Source organism: Pygoscelis adeliae, unplaced genomic scaffold (assembly GCF_000699105.1).
Source record: "Pygoscelis adeliae isolate BGI_AS28 unplaced genomic scaffold, ASM69910v1 Scaffold595, whole genome shotgun sequence".
NCBI classification, from domain to species: Eukaryota; Metazoa; Chordata; class Aves; order Sphenisciformes; family Spheniscidae; genus Pygoscelis; species Pygoscelis adeliae.
The window spans coordinates 316,118-341,775 of record NW_008824857.1 but is presented as its reverse complement, the minus strand read 5'-3'; the positions used below and the strand labels follow the sequence as shown (position 1 = coordinate 341,775).

The window sequence follows — 25,658 nt, the reverse complement described above, 5'->3', positions numbered from 1 at the left end:
TGCCTGCCCCATCTTGACCCCCACGTCCCATTTTCTGTCCCCTGCCTGGCTTCCCACACCACAGCCTCTGCCTCCTGGGCACTACCGTACTTAATGAAATCGCTGTACTCCATCCAGAAGACGCCCTCGCTGCTGCCATGGGGCATCAGGTCGTGACGCAAGGGAGCTGGCCAGTGCGGCCACTCGTCGGACCAGCTGCCGTTCCAGGAGAAGCGGCCCCAGGGGTTTCGGAGCCGCAGTAACCTGGGAGAAGGGGAAAAATGGTGTCAGAGGCCCAGGAGGAAGGAGTGCACAAGGAAGATCACCTCTGAGATGCTTTTCCAGCTCTGCAGACTCAGCCAGCCGCTCCTGCCCCCGCCTTTCAAAGCCCTCAGAGCATCCCAGACATAACGTGCCACCCGCACCGCGGCCCCAGATGCCCACGTCCTGCAGCTGTGGCCCTGCTGCAGCTCCCTCTGCCCTTCCCTGCCCAAAGGGCCTCCAGCCAGGTGCTGTGGGGAAGGGGCTCAGCCGGGAAGGGGCTGCCAAGCACGTGCCCGGAGCCGCACAAGCCCAGGAGTGACATGGATGAAAACGGGGCTTCATACAGCACCCAGGCTGTGGGGGGCAGCACCCCTTCCTATCCCCCCACCCTCCAAAGGTGAGAAGGGTGCTCTGATTGCCTCATTGAGTTCAAGGAGCTCAGCTCAATCCTCTGCCTCTTGTGAGAAGACCAGGCGAACCATTCTGCACCATAGGACGTCCTGGAGCAGAGCGGCCCTGGACGTGGAGCCTGTGCCAGGCGAGGACGGCTTATATGACAACAGCATTTATGTGACACCCTGGGATGCAGAAACAGCCCTTGCTGGCCATGAGGATCAGACACCGAAGAGTCCCCAAGGTCTTACCCAGCATGCACTCAATTATCTGTCCCCAGGGTTGGCAGGAACGTCTGCTGTACCACGCCAGCCTCCACCCTGAACTCACCTGAAGCCTTGGACATCCCGCACGTCCAGGATGGAGTAGGCGTGACGTGGACGCAGACCCATACTCTCGTAGGCCACATCGTCCACTTTCATGTTGCCTCCACCACAGGATGCACCCATGAGGAACCTGCATGGGGGACAACAAAACCCTTGGTGTCCTGCCAGGCCTGGCACGGGGGGGAAGCTCGTCCCCACCGCTCGAGGCACAGGACAGATTTCCCCCCCCAGGAGGTTCCTGGATATTCCCTCTCTGCAACCACACCGTAAACCTCCCCGGAGCAGTGCCCTGGCCTCGCCGGCCAGAGCTCTGCCTGGGCAGCAGTGAGCTCCCTCCACCCGCTCGTGTGCATGCTTGAGCCCAGGCTCCGTGGCAAGCTTCTCTGAGCAGGGCCCTCACCTGCAGGGCTGAAAGCTCTGTCCACACACAGCGGAGCTTTGCCTAAACCTCACCCGTCTTCTGCCAGGCCCTGGGGTCCTGCCCGTCTCTGATGGCTGGCAGGGCTCAGCCACACAGAAAGGCAAGCGGTATGTCTGCCTCCACTTCGCAGGCAGCTGGCCCGTGCTGCAGGGGTGAGGACAGGTTATTCGGGGCGGGAGGTCTGCACCAGCCAGGCTTGGGGGGATACCACGTGCTGGGACCTATCAGACTCCCACGTGGCCCCGTACTGCAGGCTGGCAGGAGCAGCCCTGCCTTCAGTCAACCCAACTGCCCTCCCGCTCCTCCTGCCAGAGCGATGAGGAAGAGGACATTGCTTTCGCTTTGTCTCCTATAGACTGCCTGTAGTCATGCCCAGGTATGGCCAGCAAAGATGCCACATATGGGTGGGAGACACGTGCAGGGTCAAGCACTTAACAATACAAAAAAACCCCCAAAGCAAAGCAAGCAGGCTCAATGCCAGCCACTTCAAAACTCCCGGAAGACAGCAGTAAACATGCACAGGGAATTCACCAGGATTTTAATTTCATATAAAAATTAAACAAAGGAGAAATAATTTCTTAGAGCTTAGAGGGGGAGCTCCATCAACACTCCAGATGAATGCCAAGGGTGGTGGACTGCACCCTAGGTAATGCACTAGCCCCTCTCCTCTGAGCCTCTCCAAATGAGAGTGGCCCCCCTCTCCCCCCTCTCCGAGCGTCCATGCTCCTGCCACGGCGCCCTCCTGCCTCGTCTTACCCAGCCTCCTTAGAACTCAGCATTTTGGCCCAGATGAGGTCAGTGTCAATGGGCTCCTCGCGAGGGTTAGTGGAGCTGACCTGCAGCATCAGGCTCTCGCAGGGGGCACCCGTTAGTGTAGCCAGGCCTTCAATAGCACGCCCCGCCTGGAGGGCAAAGTACGAACCATGAAGCTTGGCCAGCGCCTTCTCAATGAGGGCGACCCACAACTGCTTCCTCTGGGCCTGCGGAAAGAGGGAGAAACGCGTCACGAGCCGCCCCGGGCAGGAGATGGGAAAGCAAAGGCAGCGCGTGCAGACAAGGCAAAGCCCTGCTCACCCACCCCTGCCAGCCCTGCGATGGGAGATGGAGAGGCAGGAGCAGCAAGGCCAAGCCCCCAGGAGCTTGTCTGCATGAGGCCAAGGGGACCCCGCTCGCTGCCCGCTCAGTGTTTTGTTTGCACAGTTTAATTCCCCTTGGGAAAATGTCCTGGAGTGAGCGCCCAAGAGGCCCGGCTGCTGACACAGCTGCACCCTGGGGTGCCCAGGCAGTCAGCCTGGCAGGGGTGGGTGTCCACCTTGTAAGCTAATGGCCCCTTCCTTCTGTTTCAACCTGGATTTAAAAATGCTTAATAATGGAAGAGGATATCGAGCACATCTGGAACAGCTGCCTTTCACTCGCACACCGTTGCAAAGCAAATCCAACACTTCTTTGGTGGAGGAGGCTGCCCAGAGCACACACGGCCGTGGGAGCGATTAGATTTCAACCACAGAACGCAGATGTTCTTTCAAGGACAAGCTCCAAACACTCCCAGGCAGATGGACAAAGTCCTCTACTCCAGCACAGGGACAGTGACAAGATGTAACCCGAAGATGCAAGTTTTGCAGGGGGAAACTCTCCCTGGAGCCGCTTTGCTCTGGTGCCAGGCTATTGCTCTTGGCATCGCTAGGCTGATTATGGATTCAGAAAGAAATGCAGAAGCTGCATTAATGCACCCAGGGGTTTGCAAAGCCTCCATCGGCCGCGTCAATGCGGGCTCAGGGCGCAGCCTTCACCGCTACGTCCAAGCCACCCACCATTGCGGGTCCTCAGCGTGCCGCAGGGTGCACTCACCAGCCGTGCTTTACTCCTGGGCATGTTCAGGCTGGGGGGAGACACCTCCGCTCCAGCCCCTGACTGCAGTGAGGACGCGAAGAGGAAGGCGTACGAGAACAGAAGGCAAGGAGACATTTGCTGGCCTCCCGGTCCCCAACAAATCGTGTTCAGTGCCCGGTGCTTGGAGGGCAGGCAGGGGAAAAGCACCGGCACAGTGTGACTGTGTGCAACTCACAGGTGGCAGCCAAGAGCTAGGAGAGGAAAGGAGGGCAGCGAAGATTTCTTTCCGACGGATAAAGAAAGCTTACAAGTGCTTTTCACTGTTTTTTGAGTCCCTCACTCAACAAAATCCGTGTTTATTTCTGCCTGAGCCGCAGCGAGGAAGCTCTGATTAAGAGCCTGATTTTCCTTTATTTAAAACTCTCCGTTTTTCCATTTTTAGCCCCCACATTCAGTTCACACAGCTAAACGCTCGGCACAAAAATCTCGTCATGATTCAGATGCCCCTGGAAACAAAGGCAAGAGAAGCCCAGCCCATGTGAAGACCTTCAATCTTCAAAAAAAAAAAAAAAAAGCAGACTTGAAATTTTAAGAGAGGAAAGGTGGATGGAAAAGAAAAAAACCAAGACAGGCAAATCTTATGCTGAAAATAACGTGTCTGACTGGATCCTCTCTGTCTACTGTGAGGCAAAATGTAGACACAGACTCCTTCTTCTTCCCCTCTCCAAAGTTTCTGCTCAACGGGACCGGCTTCCAGCAGTGCTGGCAGTCATTTTGCCCCACTCAGCGTCCCTGTGGGGATCACCCACTCTGCTGACAAAGCAGCCAGGCAGCGCAGGCTTGGCAGTCCCGTACCTGTGCCTGCACAGCACAAAGCCCCTGCCCGGACCCCTGCCCCTCTGCCCAGAGCCGAGGGTAAGCTGCCCTACGAGGCCCGTTAGCTCCGATGCAATTAGCAATTGCCCCAGGACTGGGCCACCTTCACGCTGCGGAGGGCTCAGGCTACCGAGCCCACACAGGCTGGGGACTGTGCAAGCTGTACTGACATTAAAGATCCCCAAATACTCATCTTTGGGCCCCGTTTCCCCAGCCAGAGTCCTGTCCTGACATCTACAGCTCACACACAATGTGGTTTGAGGCTGTGTGTACTTTAAAACAGAGGATTGGGATTTGCAGAAAGAAGTCCAACCCAGCGGTCCCGGGTCCCTGTCTTCTCCTGACAGCAGCACTTTCTTTGGTTTGGCAGATTTTGCCGCCTGAGTTTCAATAAAGACGTTCTCAATCTCCTTCATGGACATGATCCCAGCAAGCGCCCCTGGGGCTGGCAGGCAGGGCAGGGCGTAACGCACACTGACGTCCCAAAGTGGCTGAGGGAGCTTCGCTAATCCTAGCAGATGCCACTCGAGTGTGCTCAGAGCAACCAGGCACTGGCTCGAAACAGGCTGATTTGTCTCCCTCTCCACGGTCCCTCCCTGGCGAAGCCAAGCTGCCAGACCTCCCCGCAGAGGAAAGAAACAGCTTTCTCTCAGCCCCTCGCAGTGCAAAACACACAGGTTAAAATATTTTCCTTTTGCTGTGAAGAATAAGGACGGCTTCCCCTGCAAGTGAAGTGGCTGTGGTGCAGGGAGGAGCGAGGGGAAAAGCAACTGCAAATGAAACTTCTCCATCCTGGACTGGAAAATGCCAAAGGGGGCCTAAATAGATTTATATTATGGCCTCAAAGAGTTCAGCTGTCCTGAAGGCGCAGCAAAAAGCAGGGTCCTGAGCTGCAAACGCCCCATGCAGCACAGAGGAGGGGCCTCACGCGAACCACAGCAGTACCCCTTCCCACTGCTTCCATCAGTCCTCTCTCCTGGGAGAGCCAGGGATGAGCTTCCCCCTGCCCCTGGAGCACTGCCCACACCCTCCCAGCATCGCTCTCCCCCCCAGGGCCGCTGACCTGCGAGAAGAGGAGGTATCCGCACTCATCGCACGGCAGCATGTCATCCACCAGCACCGTGGTCCACGTGCCGTCCTTGCACAGCCGCACCTGGTAGGCACCCTCGGGGCACAGCGTCCTCGTGATCATCACCCTCTCCACCAGCTCCGGCCGCTCGGCCAGCACGGCCAGGGCGCTCAGGAACCTGCCGGTGGGACGGGACGTGGGACGGTCTCAGCGGGGCACAGGCAGGCAGCAGGCAGCTGCCCAGCCATGCAGCGCAGGGGACTGCAGTCCGCAGCCGCTTGGTAAGGGGTGAGTCAGAGGATGGGGTACATGCCTGGGGGTATAAACGGGTTTGAGCAGGGCTGAGGGGTCTGATCTGGAGCTGGATGAAGGCGGGGAAAGGAGGAAGGGGTAGGAGGGTGTCAGCCTGGCTCGCTCCCCCTTACCAGCAGTTTCCCAGCAGTCCCTGCAGGATGTCCGAGGGCCTAGGTGTCCGAAACACCGACCACTTCACCGATCGGTCTTTGAAGATGCTACAGTTGATTTCGTGGGGTCGCAGCCACTGTTTCACCCTCTGCTGCACGCTGTCGCCTTCCGGGAATCCCACAGACTTGGGCCCAGGGTGGAAACTGTCATCTACAAAATTGACTTTGTTCTGCGAGAGCGAAAGGCAAGGAGAGCATCAGTGTGCAGCTGTGCGGCACACAGCTCCCCAGGGCCTCCTGGGACGGGGCTGGCCTGGAAAGCCTCCCACTGCACCCCCAGGAGTGAGAGCGGAGCCCCTAGCCCTCCTGCCTGGTCGGGGCAGCCACTTCCAATGCCGTGCTGGGGAGCAGGTCTGGGACCGGGTGTCTGCTGACAGCGGCACAGATGCATTTTGTGCATCAGGTCCAGGGTTCAGCCCTGCCAAGAGCCAACTCAACTCTCCGGCCCCCAGGCTCCAGCCTGCAACTCAAATCTGCCTTTTTCTGTTTCACCGGAACCTCCCCAGGCAGGGACCGTCTCGCACTTTGTGCTGGTGCTAAAAGCTGGACGGTGGGGGACCTTGGCTGCCTCTATAAGTGGCAAAGCACGTCAGCAGCAAGCCTGCGAGGAGCCACCTGGCAAGCAAACGCTCCTCAACCCAAGCCCTGCGCTAAGGGCTGAGCTGCCCCTGCTCCGGAGAGGACAGGCTGGGTTTGGCAGTCCTGTGCCACCCCCGAGGCACAGCGGCGGAGGATATTAGGGGCACCTTTCGCAATTGGATTCAACCCAACCACAAACAGGAAAGCAATTCCAGAGTGAGGGTATCCCATGTCCGAGCCCACCTGCAATAGCTGCTCGCATGAAATAAAACAGGATGGACTGAAGGGCAGATAATCCCATAGGTATTAGCCACAGAGGCAGGATGGAAGCATTCACCAAGGGGAGAAGGGCAGCTTTTTCAGACAGTTTAACACAGGGTGAAATAAGAACCAGGATTTCTTTGTTATTGTTAATTAAATGAAATTAAATCCTTTCAGCAAAAGCCGGCTCCGATTTAAATTAGCTTTTATGCACACCAAACTAGTAGTTGTCCTTCCTCTTTTGTTGCAATCCTACAGGAACGCTTTCTACGTGGTGCCTCAATTAGCGCTTCCAGCTTCTCTTCTGCAGGAGGGTGTTTTTCAGCTAATAGACGTCACTGTTCAGATACCAATGCAGGCCAAAAAGGACACGTCCCAGGGCTTGCTGGCTTTCTCAAGGGGAGCACCTGCTCTGTGCAGCTGACAAGCAGCCGCCTCTGCCCTATCAGCCAGCAACCTCATCTTGCCACATCCCAACCTCGCACACTCGCCTCTCGGGGTGCAGCCAGGGCTCCCCAGGAACCCGCCGTGCAGGGCAGTGCAGACACAGAGCAAGGCAGCAGTCCGTGAGTCAGAGCCTGCAGGCATCGCGAGCTTTCTGTCCCCTGTGGAGTCGCAGCGGTGCTTTTCCAAGCAGCAGAGGTGGAAGAAGCCTTCAGCCTCCCCGGTATCGTGGCCAGGGCCTCACCAGGGCCAGGACAGCACTCGGCAGGAGTGCAGGAGCCTGAACGCGAGCCCACCAGCACTGACGATGGAGGCAATGCAAGAGCCATAGCAGTGTAATTCCCCAGCAGCTTCAGGAAAGCCTGCCTAACAACCTGATTACCTTTATACCATGATGTCTCCCTTCATATATTTCTGAATGCTAGAGAAGTTGTCACTACTAATATCCCTGGAGATGGAGGGCAGCGGAAAGAGAGGCACGAGAGCTGCAGGGGCAGCATCAGAGCAGGGGGAAGAGCAGGTAACTCCTCTGGTGCCTGGACAGTGATGAGCCTGCTCACAGATGGTGCCAGATGAGGAGCCCTGCTTATTTCTCCTGCAAGGGCATAAATCCAGGCATTGGACCTCCTTCACTCCTTCTGCTCTGCCAACAACCCTCTTCATGCTGTTCTGGACCAGAGAGGTGACCTTCTCTGTTGCCACCTCCCCGGGACCGCACAGGCCGAGGAAGGCTGCTGCCTTGCCCCGCATGGCCTTGCTGCCAGTAGTGAACTGTCTGACGGGTAGAGAAGAAGGAAAACAAAGATGGGGCCTCCCCCAGCACACAGAAAGGCTCCGCAGGCAGAGGTGCCAGAGCATGGCACAGACAGCAAGAGTCCTGGGTTGTCTTTCTAGCTCTGCAGAACGTGCTGATGTGTGTTGTTATTTGGAAAGGGGGAAGGATGGTTAATCAGAGGAGAGAAGAAGTGCGAGACAGCGGGATAAGCAAGAGAGGGGACAGCACAAGACAGGGAAGCAGATGCCCGGTGCAGAGGCAGCTAGTGGAAGAGGTCAGCTCTGCTCTCCTCCCAGACGGAAGAGAAAGAATAAAGCTAAAAGTGGGGGCCACACACTGAGAAGTGCTGGAAAAGGCACCCCTGGAATAGCGAAGGAAGGAGCGCCCACACAGGAGCTTGAGCAGAAATCCCTGCAGTGAGCAGCGCAGCAAGGCGGGCTGCTCCACGCGTCTTGGGGCAGGGGGACAGCAGGCGGAGGAGAACTTGGCCTGCCTGACACTCTCCCTCAGGGGAAGGCTGAACAGCCTGTGGAACACCGCGGACAGAAGGAAGCTTGGAGGCTGCCTTACATGCCAGCCTGAACAGGGGCATCGGTGGGAGGCTGCAGGCACACCAGGAGCAGAGCGAGGGTGAGTATGGGAGCAGCACCGTCTGACCACCGCTGCCAGCCCTTCCCTCAGACCTGCAGAGCCCTTGACTTACCATAAACAGTGTCAGAACATAGCAGTGATTTAGTTTTAAGGGGATTTTCAGGAGATGGCCCACGCTGACCTAATAGCCCATTACTGCCGGCTTAGCGAGCTGAACGGGCTCGGCCAAGGCTCCGACCGAGAGCTGTGCTGGACGGGGCAAGGCAGACTCCCCTTCTTGGCATCGGCAAGCTGCTAATTCAACTTGGCCATCTCTCATAATTCACTCTTCAGGCCTGATTCCACTGGATGTAACAGATGTTCCCTGCCTACAAAAGAGGCTATTCACTTGCTTAAAAGAGGGGGATAAGCAGAATCAGGGTCTCTCTGCTATAAAGACACCCACGTCTGTTAGGACGGACATGTAGTAATTAAAAAACCCCACAACCCCAAAACGGGATCATTCTCAACAGCCTCCCTCCCAAACCAAACATCTCTGTGGTCCCCAGTCTGCATAGCGGAGGCACAGGCATGTGCCTCACATTAACTCCTCGGAGCAGGCAGAAAGAGAAAGCCATGTCTGTATGTCTGTATGTCAAAATGGGACTGCAATGGGACTGCAACTCCCTCCCCATCTGGTCCAGAAGAGCTGGAGGCTTCCCCCAGAAGGAGGGCAGAGAAAGAGCAGCATTCACAGGAGTGTCTTATGCCACTCAGGGAAAAAAATGGGGCCATCAGAGCGGTGTTTGAGACTGAAACCCAACAGATTGAGCCAGATACTTCACAGCGGGAGGGGAGGGTGCTAGCATGCACTCCTGAGACCCTCACCTGGAGCCAGGGTACAGCTAAACCTCAGCTGTCCTTCCCAAAACAGGGGCGAGCCATTTGCGGCTGCAGCTGTGCATTCACAAACACCAAAAGCAAGAACGCCAAGGCCCAGCTCACGGTTCTTGAACACTTGCGGTTGCTGGCAGTGGCAGCGGTTCCTCTGCCTGCCCCCCTGCCGGTGCCCCGAGCCTCTGCCTGCTGCATCCCCAGACTTCCTGCACCCACACATGTCGCAGTTGCTGCCCACAGAGAGCAGTGCCACCAGCAAACCTGGACACAATCTTTCCCAGCCTTCCCCACCCTTGGACAGGGAAGGAGCTGTATTGACCACCTAAGAACGTCCCCTTCAACCCAGAGAGATATTGTCTCTCACTGATTTGAAGTATCACTAGGTTTCAGAGTTAACACTTAGACTTCCTCACCCTTGGACTGGGAGTGAACTGGATGGGTCACCTTCACCCTAGAGATGATTTTGCACCAATTTAAAATATTACATTTCAGTGTTAACAACCAGCATCCAGCTGTTGCAGGTGAAGATCTTCTCTGGGACCCAAGACACGGAAGGCAGCTTGCCTGTGCCAAGCGATGCCCTAGCCCCACGGGGGAGGCGTGAAGATGGCCCCCTTCCAAGTGAAACCAGGGGCAAGACTAGTTCAGCAAGCACTCACCTCCCGGCAGAAGGTCACGATGTTTTCCCACAGGGCTTTGGCCTCTCCCTCGTCTGTCTGCCGCCTCTTTTCCACGTGCATGCTCTCCCGTCTCTTCAGGGGCTTGAGGCCCTTGCGCTGGGCCACGTACTGCTGCGGGGTATGGCAGGCCACGCAGTGCTTGGCCTTGAGCTCGTTGAGCAAGGTGCAAGCGGGACAAGCCCACTGGCCCGGCCTCTCCTGGCCGGTGGGCAGCTGGGATGGGCAGAGGCGGGCGCCCTTGCGGGCGGAGGGGGCCCTGCTGCTGCAGGAGGAGCAGCCGCCCTTGTCACAAGCCCCGCAGTCGGGGCAGCGGGGGGACGGCTCGCCCTGCGTCCCATGCTCCTGGAAGCCATGCAGCTTGGAGGAGCCGCAGACTTTGCACTTCTGGGCCAGGGTGGGGTTCTTGAGGGTGCACTTGGAACAGGACCAGGTGGTGAAGTCAGGGCTGGAGGGGCTGCACGGGGTGAATCTCACCGAGTCCCCCACCAGATTGATGGTGTCACTGCCTTTCTGGGCGCTGCAAGCCTCGCATTTGCCAGCCCCGGCGGAGTTAAGCAGGGAGCAGGAGCTGCACTTCCAGTGGGACGGACTGACCTCCATCTCCTCCTCCAGCACGCTCAGCCGCTTGTTGGACAGCAGCTCCTGGAGACGGGCAGCCGGGGCAGCCCTGGCCTGACCCTGCTGAGAGCCCTTCTGCCCCGCTGCGCTCTGAGCCGCGGGCTGGGAGGCTTCGGGCCCCGGCATCTGCAGCTGGGGGGGCACCTCCCGGCGGCTTCGGGGCACAGGGTTGTTCTGGAGGCCCGGGGAGAAGGGACTGAAGGCTGGTATCTTCTGGGCCTCTTGTTCCATAGCCACTGGGCCCTGGGTGGCCACAGCGTCACCATCAGAGATCTCTGCAGAGACTAAAGGCTGCGGGGTAGAGGGGGTCATGTGAAATCCGGCAGGGGTGATGACTTCAGGGACGACCAGCGCCTCTGGTGGGATCTTGGGCAGGGAGAGCTTGCGTGGGCCACCACAGGCAGAGCAGGAATTGGCCACTGGCGTGTTGTGCAGTGTGCAGCGCTGGCAAGCCCAGCCACTCTCCAGCTCCGCTTCATCAGGGCTCTTCCCCTCCGAGTCCTCGCTGCTGCTTTCTGCCTTGGCAGCCTCCTCCTTGGATGTGCCCTTGGGCTCCACAAGCACGGCGGGCTTGGGCAAGATGCCATTGATGACAGGCAAGGGGGAGCCGCTGGGCCCTGGCTCTGGGGTGAACCCACATACCTCGCAGGTTTCCTTGCCCAGAAAGTTCCTGAAGGTGCAGCGGGCACAAGCCCATTTCTGTTCCTCCACACTGAGCCGTAGGATGTGGTTGAGGTCGGGCTTCTGGCGGGGGGCTTCGCATATGGAGCACTGCCGCTGGCCGACGGGGTTCAGAAAGGTGCAGCGGGTGCAGGACCACTCGTGGGTGGCAGCCATGGAGCCGGGAGAGTGGGAGTGGCTGGAAGAAAGCAGAAGACAGCGTGAGGCCAAGGCCACCCGGTACGTGGGGGTACCGTGCGTTTCCTGGGCTGGCATAGTCACGACCTTGCTTCCAGGAAGGGGACAACCATCAATCCAGTCATTGCTCTCCAGGCACTTGTTCCTCTGGCACTGACAAACAGTTTTTCCCAGTGCACGGCAATGCACTGGCTTCCACCCAAAACACTTCAGGAAGGGCACAAGAAAGAGCCTTGCAACCCTGCTGACCCCTCTCCCATTGCAGGGATGCGTCCCGGCAAGCAAGCACACCGCCTCTGCACCCAACTTCGACAATTTTGTATGTCTGCAGCTTGTTTGTAACTCTCTGGAGGAGGTGACACCCTGCTCTGCCTTCTTGCTGTTCCCAGGGTCAATTCTTTCCTCCTTTGGTGTCACTCCAGCCCACCTCTGTTTCACTTTCTGTTCCTGTCTCTCTCCTCTCCTTCTGGCTCGCCACCATGGACACACCACTTATCCACACTGGCATAACTGTGTTATCCCACACCAGGCACCACCAAGCACAGAAAAGCAGGTTGTGGTGTACGATGGTGCTTTTACCTGGCTATAGGCTTCAGGGCCAGAAGCCTGGCCCAGCCAGCCTGCCAGCGGTAGCTCTGTGCCGGAACCGAGGGGAGTTGTGGCGAGCCGGCGCCAGGACAGCTCACCAGCAGGTTCTGCGCTCAGCAGCAGCTCCTGACTCTCCCCAGCCCCTGGCAGAGGCAAGGCATTTCTGACCAGCAGGCTTTGTGGGGCACCGCATCCCAGCTCCAGCTCCTGCCCCGCTTACCTGGGAAGCGGAGAGGCCATAGAGCCCTGCTGTCAGCACCAGCCCTCGGTTTCAACCTCCAGTGTTGCCTGGGAATGCCTGAAACCCTGATGGGGGAACAGGTCCAACGCACACCGCAGCCACCTCACTCCAGGGCAGAAAGTCGTAACAACGTTTTCCAGGCAGGTTCAATTTTCAGAAAGCAAAGCGCAGCAGTAGGACCAGCTCCACAGGCCACAGCAACCTCTGGGCTTGCAGGGAGCAGCTCTCCCTCACCGCGGCCCTCCTGTTGCTCTCAGGAAGGCAATGCCACGCTTGCACACATGCTGACGAACAGCAGAATGAACCCCAGCCCTGCACAGTGCCCTTTGTCCCCTGGTGGTGTCATTTCCTGGAGCTTCAAGCAAAGGTGGGGCTGAAACAGAGCTTTCTGCTTCCTCCTCCTTCGCACAAGGACAAAACAGTTCTCCTTCAGGTAAATGTGCAGCACGAGCCCAGAGCCCTCCCTCCATGCACTCCTGCTCCCAGTAACGTAGCCAAGTCTAAAGCCCCAACCTTGAACCCAAGCTCCAGGCCAGCTGAGCCTCTCTCCAGCTGAGCTGGTCCCCTTCCAATCCCTTCCACCCTGCCCTGCTTGCCCGAGACCCCAGGCAGGGCCAACTCTGCAGGAAAAGCCTCCAAGTCCACCCCATGCCCTCAGCTCTTCTCAGGAACAGCAAATTCAGGCCATCCCAGACCAAGGAACCAACAGCCTATATCACGGGGCTGCACCCCAGCAGGCTCACCACTGGCTCCCTCTCTAGCATCCCTTCAAGGACCAGGTTCAACCACAACGCAGGCTGGAGCAAAGAAGGGAGAGAAGACGTTTTAAGCCACAGAGGGCAAGCACAGAAAGCTGTGAGATGCCGGTGCTGTCCACAGAGGGAACTGGGTCCTGGCTGGCCTCCAGCATCCCAAGCAGCAGCACCTGCACAACCAGCTTCCCAAGGAGGCTGAGCAGACTGCATTGCAGCAGCGGGGTCTTGAGGGGACAGAGGATGCAGCAAGAACCACCCTGGGGAGGAGGAGAGTGACCCTCCCTTTGGCTGGGTACACAAGAAACTCTCCTGGGAATACTCCAGCAGCAGCAGCAATCCGACCGCATTTCCAGACCATGCCCCGCAGCCATCAGAAGAGCAGCTCCCCCTCACAAAGAGATCAGATAAAACCTTCAACTCCCTTCTTAAATCAAACGTGTCTCTAAATAAAGCCCGAACACAAGAAATCCATTTTATTGCAAGAGAGAGCTTGAAAATTCATTCTGGTTCATATACCATGCCTTCATAGTTAGAACTTTACAAGGTATTTATTTACTGGAGTTATTTAAGGAATCTTTCCCAGCTAAGAGAAATATAAACATTGATTTTTTCTGCCTGAAGTCCTACAGCTGTGAGCCACTATACAGTCCTCTCCCCTGTGGCAGCACCATGCCCACAACCGTCTGAAAGGGAGATCATTCTTCAAACAGAGAAAGGGAAGGAGCTGTGTGCCTGGCTCCAGCAGAGACGGGGAAGCAAACGGGGCCATGAAGGGCACCATGATCCTGTCATCCATTCGTCTTACTGGATGAGGTTCATCAAACCACAGGCATCAGCAAAAGGCAAGCAAAGGCTGTCAGCAACCTGCGCCATCCACATCCGTCCTCCTGCAGCGTCCCATGCTGTTACCCACTGCACAATGTGCTGGAAAGCACCGGCTCCAAAAAATCCACCCCTAAATGCAGATGCTATGCTGCTTACCGCAGAGCGGGACCCTCCAGCCACCAATCTTCCTGCTGCACACATCACTCTCGCACCCACGGTCCTACCCAGCAGGCAAAGGCGGCTGGCCGTGCAACCACAGGACCATGGAAAGAAATCCCTTCCCATACCAATGGCGAGAAGGGAAAAACCAGGATAACCTAAAAGACAGAAGTACCACACGAGGGGACAGTGGGACGCGCCGCATCGCCAGACCTGCCTGATGTGCTATCCGTGACGAGCTGCGGGTTCAGGGAAGGCAGCACCGTTTCACTTGGCCGGGCAGGAGATCCAAGCTCCAGGCAGCAAGAAGGGAGGCAGAAGCCAGGACACTGCAGTGCTCTGCCCTGCCACTGCACGTGCTCTCCCCCCAAGCTCTGATACTGGCCTTGGGGAGCTGCGATCGCTCCCCAGCCACGCTGTCCCCCTCCTGGTCCCCTCCTCTCCCCCACGCCACAGAAGTCGGCTCCCAACACTGTCCGTTCCAGGGACACCATCCTGCCTGCTGCTGGGTTTTCCACCTGCTTGACTTTTCTTCACTGACAGCTCTCAGGAAAACCAAAAAGCCTCCCAGAAAGGCCATCAGCTCTTCCCTCAACGGTCTGTAGCTCCCCTTGCAGTGGCAGGGCCACCAGCGTGGTAAGCTCTGGCAGGAGACTTTCCTGCCTGCTTCTCCCCAGGACGGCTGTTGCAGCATGTCGTGGTGCCTGGCAGCCACACAGCTTTCTCTGCAAGCTAGTGGGAGACACACAGAAATGGGAGAGGACACGGGACAGGCACCTTCGGCTGTCCCCCACAAGCCACCGGTTCCCCAGCCTTGCAGACTGGCAGTACACCAGACTGCAGCCTGCTCCCACCAGACTCCTGCCTAGGACTGATGGACAATTCAGGTCCCCGCCTGGAGCACCAGACTTAATTTAAGGGTCCAAAGATCACAGAGGGCACAAGGCTGGAACCCGTCCTTATACGGTACACCCCACACCAGCCCACGGTGGATCGTAGCAGCAGCCTCTGTCCCACACCAACACCTACCTCTCAAAAATGAACTGGCTGAAGGAGAAACCCAACCGCAGCCTGTCCAAGCTCTGTACACAGCCTGGCTGGCTCCTTTCCCAGCAGGCAACGAGCCTGCGTGAGGAAACACAGTTGTCTCCACCATCTATTCACCAGGCCCATCTGCTGTATGATAACAGACACGCTCTCCAGCCCCAGAAAACGCAACTGAGATAAACATCGCCTGCCACCTTCCCAGGCGCCTGTGCAGGAGAGGAGCTCCTCTCAAAAACAGCCGCTCCACAGCGACCTGGCAAAGTCACCCACCCACAGAAGGGCTTTTTCTTGGGAAGGGGACACTTTACAGGGAGCACGATGACACAAGCTCTCAGCAGCCTGTCGGGCTGGCAGCAGGGATCTGCTAGAGGCTCTTTTTGGGTGCACGCGGGAAGGAAAGGGCCACAGCTGTACCACCCCACACCTCCAGCAGCATGGACAAGGCTGGCCCCACAGGGCCATGCCTCCCACCACAGTAGCTCTACCCAGCCAAGACAGGGTGCACATCAGCTGGCAGGAGACATCACCACATTGGCAGGACTGCACCTACCTTGGCAATCACAACAGTATAATTACAATGCTTAAAAAAGAATATAGAAGGTACTCAACCAAGTAGACAGTTTCCAGCATGCTAATCGGGTCCCAGGGAACCTTACTGCTCACTCTGTTTTGCGGAGTTAGAAGTGCCAAAGACTGCCAAGGTGACAGCCTCCAGAGAGGGATGCTGGCTGGGACGCCTAGGCAGCATTTGCGGGCAGAATCTGGCAGCAGAGCTGCCTGAAGGGCAGGTGGCTCCTTCCCTCTGGACACCGCTTCTGAGTGCGCAGAGGTGGCGGGGGAAGGCTGTCACTAGGAGGGAAGGGAGAGTCACTGCAGGGACATCGTGGCCCTTTGCTTCCCTCTGACGTGCAGGAACTTTCCTCTAACCAGAGTGGGGTAGAACTGTTAGGACAAGGCAGGGAAGGGGTTAAGAAGACACCAGCCGGTCACCTTCCAAACCCACCTTGGGATAGCGATGTTCCCCTCCTAGGGCTCTGCTAAGTGATGAGTTTAGGAGTCCTTGCTGAGCTTGCGTGTCCTGTTGCTACAGAGCCCTGGCTCCTACACAGCCATCAAACAAGCCAGGGGTCTCCGCTACCTTTGGGTGTTATCTGGGACCAAAGGCTTTTCTGGAGCCTCACCAGAGCAGGGCAAGACAGGAAGGAACAGGGCAGGGTGCGAGACAAGGAAGTGCCCAAAAACCTGCAGTCTGTGTCTTTCCTGCTGGCAGGGAGCTGGTGGTGTGCCAAGCCTGTGTGATGTGCAGCTGAGCTCCAGGGCAAGAGATGGCAACCAGCCCTGGACAGAAGCACCTTGGACTGCCAGAGCGAGTGGCTCGAGGTGACCTGGGCACTGGAGCGAGAGATCCCAGGGCTCCACTGCAGAGCCCACACCAGCAACAGCATTATATGAGCTTGTGTCAATCGCATGCAGCAACAGAATCAGGCTGTTTCTCTAAAAAAAAAAAATCTTCCAGAACAGCTAAAGCCTTAAAACTTACTCCTTCAGTTCTCTCCTGCAGTAAATAAACAAAAAAATAAAAATCAATTGTTCTAGTAACGTACAAACCCCGAGCTCTCTGAAACAGAACGCATTGTAGCAAAATCCTCTTGTTCAACAAATACAAGAAAAAGCACTAGAACTTTGTGGAAGAAAAAGAAAAATCACAGAAAACCCAAACAAAATCCTGCCTTGATTGTCTGTGAGCTGTGAATCAATCCCCCTCCTCCGCATCCAGCTGTTTTCTATTTAACTCCTTTCAACGGCACAGCATGCTCTGACCTAAGAGAGGACTGCTGGGCCATCTCCTGCGCGGATCTACCACATCTCCAGAGCCAGCCAGAGCAGGAGACATCCGTACCTGTGCAAGAAGGGGGTGAGGGAGGTCAGGAGCCACGCGGCATCGCTCTGGCAGTTGAACTGTTAGAAGGGCACGTGGGTTGGGATCATGGCCTGCACGTCATGAAGCCCAGGCAAGGAGATGCTGTTGGCTGAGCTGACTCGCTCTTGCAGAGCCAGGCAAGGGGTGGTAGCCTGGACCAGGGGTAGGTTGCAGCAGATATTCTGGCAGAGCAACACAGAAACACTATGAACAGGGACTTTCCACTTTTTACAAGTTTCTGTAGGAGAAAAACAGTCTCTGATTCACGCTTCTAAACCCTGAAGGCTATAAAACTGCCACTAGCACTGTGCTAGCATCATACAAACGGGGCAGGTTGCATAAGTATTTCCAAATCCCGTCTCTCCCACTCCACCAAAGTGAGACAAGAAAATAACACAGGCTTCAGTACCAGTGACCTTCACCCAGTTTCAGAGAGGTGCAGGCAAAAACAAAGCACCAGAAGTGACCTGTCCCTTTGCCCTCTTCTCCCACTTCGCACCAGCACACTTCTACTGAGCAAGGGCAGAGACAGCAAAGAAAACCTCCCCTACGCTCACCCGTGCTTTCTTGGAGGCTCATATCAAAGCAACCAAGTCGGGCAGTGCCAGGCAGGCGCACTGAATGGCACAAATGTGCCCATAAAACAGGGGCCCTTGCTGGACCTCTCCACCTGTGAGCGAAAGCAGCACCCCCCCTTCCACAAGAGGAAGCATGGAGGATCCCAGGATAACTCAGGTCAGAAGGGACCTCGGGAGGGTCTCCAGCCCAAACTCCTGCTCCAAGCTGCATCTTTTAAGAGATCAGAGCAGGTTGTTCAGGTTTATACAGTCTGGTCTTGAAAACTTCCAAGCGTGGAGACTACACGACCTCTCTGGGCAGTGAACTCTGCTGACTCTCCTTGAGGCAAAAACACTTCTCCTTATAGCCGGTCTGACCCTCTCCTGTCTCATCGTATGCCTGTTGTTTCCCCGTCCTCCCACCACACGCTGCTGTGAAGAGCCCAGCTCTGTCGTCTGGATGATGTCCCTGTAGGTACTGGTAGACCTCCTCAAAAGCCTTCTCTTCTCCAGCCTGAACGAACCCAGCTCCCTCATCCTCTCCTTGCAGGGCACGTGCTCCAGCACCCTGACCACCTTAGTGCCCTCCAGTGAACTTGCTCCAGTTTGCCGAGGTCTTTGCTGTACCGGGAAGCCCGAAAGTGGATGTACATTAAGGAGTTCAAGCTGCAGTGTCACCACACCTTTCTGGGTTGCACTCCTGCTCCCCTTGCACAGCACCGGGGAAGTGTTTGGTACTGTACGGGTCTGAGCAACCCTGCAGAATGGGGCTGGTGGCTCGCAGCCTCCTCGAGGAGGAGGGAAATTAATTAGTCCTCTCATACCAGTTGGCTCCTTCAGCCAGGACTGGAGCCGGGGCCTTGGTCTGAGCTCCTGGCTGCACTGTTCTCTTTGTTCCTTCAATCTGGTGGAAAGGAACCACGATGACTACAACTACACAAATTCCTCCTCTTGTTGAAGCAGTTGATGAAATAAAGACTTCTTGATCCTGAAATATTAATTTTTGAGTGCTCCGGAGCTTTATCATATATTTATATCTGCTCTCACTCTTTAGAGTCAATCCAGGACAAACTGTCAACTAGTTCCCAGAAACACAGCTTAGATAGGGGAAGGAAAAACAGCTGAGGGACCAGCCCGTTCCGCTTCCATGGCAAACTCTCCTCTGGCCAGGACATCCTTTCTTTCTGGAGGTTACCTCCTCCCAGGCCCAGCACAGTATCAGTGCTCCTGACCATTCACCGGGGCAGGACAATTACATTTATGCAGAAAATAACATTTTCCACTGGTAATAACTTGCAATGAATTGAAGCAGGACAACTGGATTTGTTCTGTTTAATAAAGCAATGATGGCAGATGAAAATCACTCATCAAAGCAGAAGGGAGGAAAAAAAAAAAAGCCTAATTCTGCAGCAGGAAACGGTGCAAGGGTGAGCACTTGACGGTGAACGGGGCCCTTAAAGACACATCAACACCACACAGCCCTCCCCAGAAGGTGCTGAGAGGCTCAGACAGACACTAAGAGTTTTCCAAGCTGATGATGCACTCCAGTTCCTGGGAATTTCTTGGTCCCATTGCACCAAACCTCAAGAGGGTTCTTGCACAGTTACTACTTAGCTTCTGCTTTTCCCACAACGGACACAGCTCCGCCAGCTCAGACGTGCTCCACCAGCCAGGGAGAGAAGAGACTGTGAGTTTTAATGAGAAGTTCCCAGGGGAAAACTGAACTCTGCTAATGAGAAGTCTGAGAAAAAAAAAAAAGACACTGGCCCCAAATGTATGGAGTTCATTCAGCGGTATATTTTTGTGGCAGCCAACAAAACCACAGAACATGCTCTCAAACTGCAGTTTTCCCTGAAATTTACTTTGCTGTCACCTCCCCAAAAACAGGGCTTGCCTGTCTTAAGGAAGACAGATGTTAAGGGTGGGTGAGAGGGGACATTTTGCTGTAGGACGGGGAAGAAAAGACTTCCAAGGCAACGCTCTGCAAGTACAACTGCTTGGAAAGGATGCAAGCAGAACAGAGAACACGCTCCTCTACCCTTTGCCAGCCATGAAGGGGCCCCAAGAACCTGTCAAGAGCGGCGTGGGAAACGGGAGGAGGACAGAGGCACAGCTAGGACAGGAGCACCCTGAAAGCTCCTGTAACACGCACCAAAGTCTGGCTTTGATGAAGGAAGGAAGTTGAGGAGATCATCGTCACTTGGAGAGTCCTCTTCACGGCTGAAATCCCTGCCTGGGTTTGGCCCAGGAAAAGGAGAGAAGGAACAGAGTCTTTCAAGGGATCTGCCCATCTGAACACATGGTCACTGGAGTTGCAGGCCCAATGCCGCTGCAAGAACGCAAAGCGACACACGTCTGGAAGGAGCATGCCTCACGCTAGCTTTCCTCCAAGGCTAAGGACATACAGGCAGCGTTATCCTAAACTGATGGACTGGAGACAAGAGACTTTTATCGTTCTTCATGCAAAATCATCAAAGCAGAATCAGAATCTGGAAGGCTTGCCTTGTGAGAAAAACAAGACGTGCATCATTAGCCTTTAATATACCTTAATTGCTTCGGTGTTGTAAGATACTAGTTTTCAGAAGAAAACCAGTTTGGCTGGCAGAGCGCTGTGTGGTACAGGCACGCTGAGACAAGACCATTCTCAAAGGCTCCTTCGCTAATGAACAGGTTACCCAAATCTCTGCCAGGGCAACAAGAAGAATCCCTGGGGATACGAAAGGAAGAGGCAGACTGAGTATTTCAAGGAGGCCAGCAAAGCCCCAGTTCTAGCTTTGCTCAAATGTCATGAGCTTTTGCAAGCTCTGGGTTCACAAGCTTTTGAAGAGGGACCAGGTGTCTCACCCTAAAGAAGACCTCCTGCACCTACCCATGGTTATTGGGATACAGGGCCCAGAGGAGATGGCCAATGGCAATGTGACCTCTTCAAAACTCAGGAGGGAGGCATGGGGAACTTGCTACGCTGGCACTCAGTCACACCAGATCATCACGCGACAGGCTTTGCTGCAGCAAAGCTGGCAGGACAACAGTCCGGGAGGGTCTCTCTGGAGCCCCAGCCCTGGGGACAGCCACCAGCACATCCTCAGCTCCTCTCAAGCTTCACTGTTTCTCATTAAGATCAAATCCAGCCTGTTGTTATAATTAATAACCTCATTTTGCCTCCCTGCACGCAAGCATGGGAAATTTCTGCAGTTGCAATCACAGTTCACTTCAAAGAAACCAATTTAGCACAGCACTACTATTGCCATCGTTCCTGGACTCAACTACTTTATTTACCTTTTCTGTACCTAATTTCCCTGGTCTTTTGGGTATCTGGGGAAATTAAGAGCAAACAATATCAAGCTCCAATTGCACCTAAGTATTATACTAGGCGAGGAAAATTTGTGTCATTAACTCAGCCCGGCACCGTACCACATATATGCTTAAACAGGTTCGATAATGTCTTAATACATTGATTTCGCTCAAGGTGGTGATGAATTGAATGGCCTCAATCCATATCTTGCCTTACTCTTGACTACACTACACTGACTTTGGCTAAAATCCACATACAGTGGATATTTGAACCCACTTAAGAGCAAATACACAAAGGAGGTACACCAGTTTTATAGGTTTTTATCGTAGTTGCATGAAATTGGTGTAATTTGGATGTAGAACACGCAAAGGATCTCTGCGGATGCCCTGGTTCTGCTAAAATATTTGGGAGCGCCTCAGCATGCCTGCAGCTCCCACAAAAGCTGCTCTTTCAGGGGAAAAAGGCCCACAGTCCTCCAGCAAGCGCAACGCAAGAATTCAAGAATTTAATTTTTTTTGTTAAAAAACCAACAGACCAGAAAGGCCTGAACCCTAGAAGACTGACAGACCCAAGTTACTTTGGATACTTGTAGCTTCAGCTTCTTGTGCACTTGGAGCAAGAAGGCTCTTAGGGAACAGTAGATTTGTTCTTTAGAAAGCCTGGTAAAAATTGGTTCAGCTATCTTGCACGTTTTTTATAGTTATACTCCATCTTTGGTCTGAGCAGTGTCCCAGAAAGTTTCCCACGTAAAATAAAGTCGTCCAGCAAAATTCATGAGCACCTGAAATGGAGGAGGATTTAGACTCCACTGAAATCAATCCCACAGACCAGGATGATGCCTCTTACAGACCTGCTGCTAAATAAAATGATTACCTGTTTGCAAGATGGCTTGTATAGAAAGGTTTGAAAGAAACAGACTTGCACACCCAGCCATCAAACTGAGGCCTCCATGCTAAAAAACTGAAAGCCAACGTGACCCACAGCCCAAACAGGGTAGGATCTTGCCAACATTATGGGGCAACACAAAGATTATGAGAGCTGCCGTAACTCAGCTTTTGGCCCTTCAGTCATCTTTTACAGTGACGCCAGGGGAAAGTTTTTCTGGAAGCAGCAAAAGGGAATTTGGGAATTATATTTTCTTGAGAGGTTTTCATGAGAACAACTGCTCATGATCCTGCTGCCAACCCAAATCCCACAGCAATCTCCAGCCAGCATCCAGCGGGTGCAATGCACGCAAACATCAAACAAACCTTCTGGCCCTTTGACTCTCCACGCCGAGATGACAGGACAAAAACTCAACATCAGTCACCGAGGAAGAGGGCTGATCCCACACCCCGGCAAGACTCAAAATGCTGGCATCAGGGGTGCTCCTTGCTGTGCGAGGTGCTCGCTGTGTATGCCCTGGAGCCCCGCTCACTCGCTGATGTTGAGAACAGGTTTAGTACAAATGTGCATTGCGGTTTTACTTCCAACGGCCCCAGCAGGAGGGAGTTTGCAATTATTCACATGTGGAGAAGCCTGAACGCTTCTGCAGAAAAGAACAAAAAACTTCAAACTCTGAGAAGATCCCCTTGGTTAGGAAGAAAGACTTTGAAGGAAGGACAGGGGCTCCAAAAACATATCTAATCATTCCCTGACCGGCCCATAAATCCTTCCCTGCCTTGAGGCAGCTTGGAAAACTTCTCAAGAGCCTAGGAAGGGTCAATCCTGGTAGACACCTTCCCTGGTCAGTAATACAGATGAACTGAAAAAAGGTGAATCAAGGTGAGGGGAGAGCTGTTCAGCTGCCAAGCAGCAAGACAGGCTACAGTCGAAGGCCAAACAGGTTCAGATCTGGCAGAAAAGGAGTGGTGCCTGCTGACCTGGCTGCAGCGTCCAGCCTTGACTCTCAGCCCAGAAAACTCTGGCCCTTTGAACACGGCAGGAGAAGAGATTATTACAGAGCAAACAAGGCCCTGGCAACATCAGGACTGACAGAATACCATTGATCCCATCACACACCCAGGAGGGAGCAGTGAGGACACTGAATCCTCTGGGATGAGCTGTAGCACAACCCTCCATGGAGCAATGTCCTTTAAACCTCAAGGTGTGCCAGGAAGAGGGTGGGAGATACCAGGAGCACCTAATGGCCTCCTGTGCCCGCAGGAACCCGAGGACAAACACACCTAGAGCAATATGAAGCCAAATCACACCCTAGAGGCAGCCTCTCCTCTTGCAGTCATGAGGGCTCCCTGCTGATCCGGACAAACTGGTGAGCAGTTTAATGCTGAACATGTGAGCAGGACACATCATACAGGTACCACTCCCATCAGGGGCACAGACCTCCAAGCCTCCACTGAAGTCAGGCTAGCACAAGATGTATAGAAATCAGGGGATATCAAGAACAACAGGGAGAGGATTTACGACCAACATGCCAGATCTAGGAGGACTAGGAAGATGCTGGGGAAGAACAGCTGGGAAGATGATGTTCTTTACTACTACTATTACACCAATTAATTTCAAATCATGGCAGGTTTTAATTTAAAAAGCTGACAGAAAAGTTGGTAACAGCAAAGAACCAGGAGAAGATCCCAGGGAAGAGCAGCACAAGGTTAATGCCTCTCTCAGAGCATTAACAGCAGCCAGTAAGTGGCATCCAGGGAGGCCACAGAACATCCCCTTCACCATGTCTTTTGCCCAGAGAGGAAGACAGGCAAGACTTTGCTGTCTTCAACGCACCGCTGAGACCTAAACGAGACTGACATACCAAGGAGGGATGTCCTTTTTTACTCCGTCAAGGATATGTGCCACTCCCTCAGATCCGCTGGTCGAGGGGCCTTCCTCCGACCTTCCTCCTCTGTTATTGACTCTTAACCGTCTCCACTGCAGAACTGCCAGGCTGGCTCTGCCCCAGGCCCTGCCATCAACACTCCTCACCAAGGCAGGGGGAGTCATCTGCTATCCACCCCAGCAGATTGGCCACGGGAATGCCTGCCTTCCCACGTGGTGCCTGCCCAGAGATGGCAGGATGGCAACAGCTTCATCTCAATGATTATCCGGGATGCTCGGGTCGGGAAGAGTGGGAGGGATGGTCAGAAGAGCTCAAAGTGTAAGGATTTCAGATGAAATGCAGGAGGGAATGGACTAGAAGACATCCCTTAGGACATCTCACGTGTGGAGAGCATGGCACGGGACAGGATTGAGGAGCTGCAGGTGATGCTCTGTGAGCAACTCCACACCCCCACATCACTCTCACAGCCAGCGCCACCAGCTCAGCTCCAAAACACCGCCCTGTACTTTCAGAGAGTAAATTAAATCCCTTCTTCCCAGGATGAAAAGGAAATTCAAAGCTATTTGCTGCCTTTGAGGCCTGAAAGGCAAAATACTGCTGTCAGAGGAAGCCATACAAGGCTGGAGAGGGCTGCCTGCCCCCTCGCGTCGCCCTGCAGGGGTTGTGGGGCGGTGGGAGCTATCGCAACACAGGCACAACCGCGGGGAAGGAGGTGGGAGGACCCTGCAAAGCCCCTCTCTCCTTTTGTCACACCAGTTCCCAGCCTGCCCATAATCAGCTGCACAGGGCAGGCCGCTATTTCCTTGAGAAACAACCATCTTTTTTCCTAAATTCTCCCTGAAAAAGCAATAAATCAAGGCATAGCTCCAAGGTACAATTAAGAAAAAAACAGCAGTAATCAAGAGCTCGGTACCATTTGGGCTGGAGGGAGAGAGAAAGACTCGTCTTTCCGTGAGGTCTGAGACTAAGGAGAGCGGGGCTGCAGCCTGGCAGAGTGGGGGAAGCAGAGCCTCCAACCTCCTCCTCCTCTCCCGGGGCTTTAACTTGGCCATCATCCTGGCTCCTGGCAGACCTGCTGCCGGTCGCTCTTCCTGCAAACGAGGAAACTTCTCGGGGCCCAAGCCCCCGCTGCCAAGCTCTGCAGCGGCACTGTCCCATGCCAGGCCACACAGCGCCCTTTCCCACAGCTGCCAGCCAGGCTCGGGGCACCGCGAACAGGACCTCGCGCCCACCGGCGAGACGGAAGGCAGCAGGGCACTGTGGTCCATCGCCAGCGGCTGTCAGGCTCTCTCCAGGATGATTAACAGGCCTTAATGAAAAGCTAAGCCAGTCCTGTGCCTCAGGAAAGCAGCCCATGCTTAATAACCCAGCCAACAAGCTCTGCACTGATCTGCAGAAAGAAAGATTGCCAAGGGACAGAGGAAGAGAGGAACTCTGGCAACTCCCGACATCCCTGGAGTTCAGCCTATGGTCGGATCAGGGCACAGTAATCCAGCACCGCAGCCATGCTACAAATGTCATCTGGCAGCGAGGGGAAAGGCGAGGATGGCGGTTCCTCCCGGACCCAGTGCCACAAACTAGCAAGCCCTGCTATCTCTCAACGTGCTTGAGCAGCTTCTTTGATGTCAGGAGATCAGAAGGCAGAGAGCAAATTTGAATATCCTCTCTTCTACTTCAGGAACCACATCTGCAACCCCTCCAAAGAACACCGATCCCAGAGGAGGATCTCAACGCACAGAGCAGAAGCCCAGGGCAATGTCCCAGGTGAACTAGGTATTGGAGTTTGCACACACGTGCACACACTTACTCTTTCCACCGAGTCCTTGGCTCCACACCACTCACGTTCACTACCACGTCCTGGACAAAACATGCACAAAGGCTTGGTGCAGCCTGCTGCACTGCAGCCACGTCCCTCCACGCTTTACTGACCTGGGGTGAAGCGGGGCCAAGGGTTTGCTTGGTCAGCTCGGCTGCCTGGGCCAGCATGGAGAGCAGAGGCTTTGAACAGCAGTAAACCCCACCAACCTCACAGATGGCTCCAGCCTTTCCTGCTCCTGGATCATCCACACCTTCTCCAGCTCTGTTCCCCTTCCCAGGTTATGTCAGGTCAAGCAGACAAATGCCAGACTGCACAAAATTTGTTGCTGCATCAGCTGTGGTTTCAGGAGGCTGTTGCCATGCTGCAGCCAGCAGGCTCTG

At 54.9% G+C, this 25,658-nt stretch overlaps 1 protein-coding gene across 1 annotated transcript in view; it reads right to left on the bottom strand.

Annotated features, from left to right (window-relative positions):
* The window catches only part of CAPN15 (calpain 15), a gene marked incomplete at its 3' end in the record, with an annotated part of 53,367 nt that overhangs the window by 1,778 nt on the left and 25,931 nt on the right, over positions 1–25,658 (bottom strand). Inside the window, exons 4-9 of the mRNA XM_009324317.1 lie at positions 9,808–11,305; positions 5,584–5,792; positions 5,153–5,336; positions 2,140–2,363; positions 967–1,092; positions 91–243 (exon numbers count right to left, since the gene is read on the bottom strand). Coding sequence (XP_009322592.1) covers positions 91–243; positions 967–1,092; positions 2,140–2,363; positions 5,153–5,336; positions 5,584–5,792; positions 9,808–11,305 — 2,394 coding nt within the window. The remainder of the gene's footprint in view (positions 1–90; positions 244–966; positions 1,093–2,139; positions 2,364–5,152; positions 5,337–5,583; positions 5,793–9,807; positions 11,306–25,658) is intronic.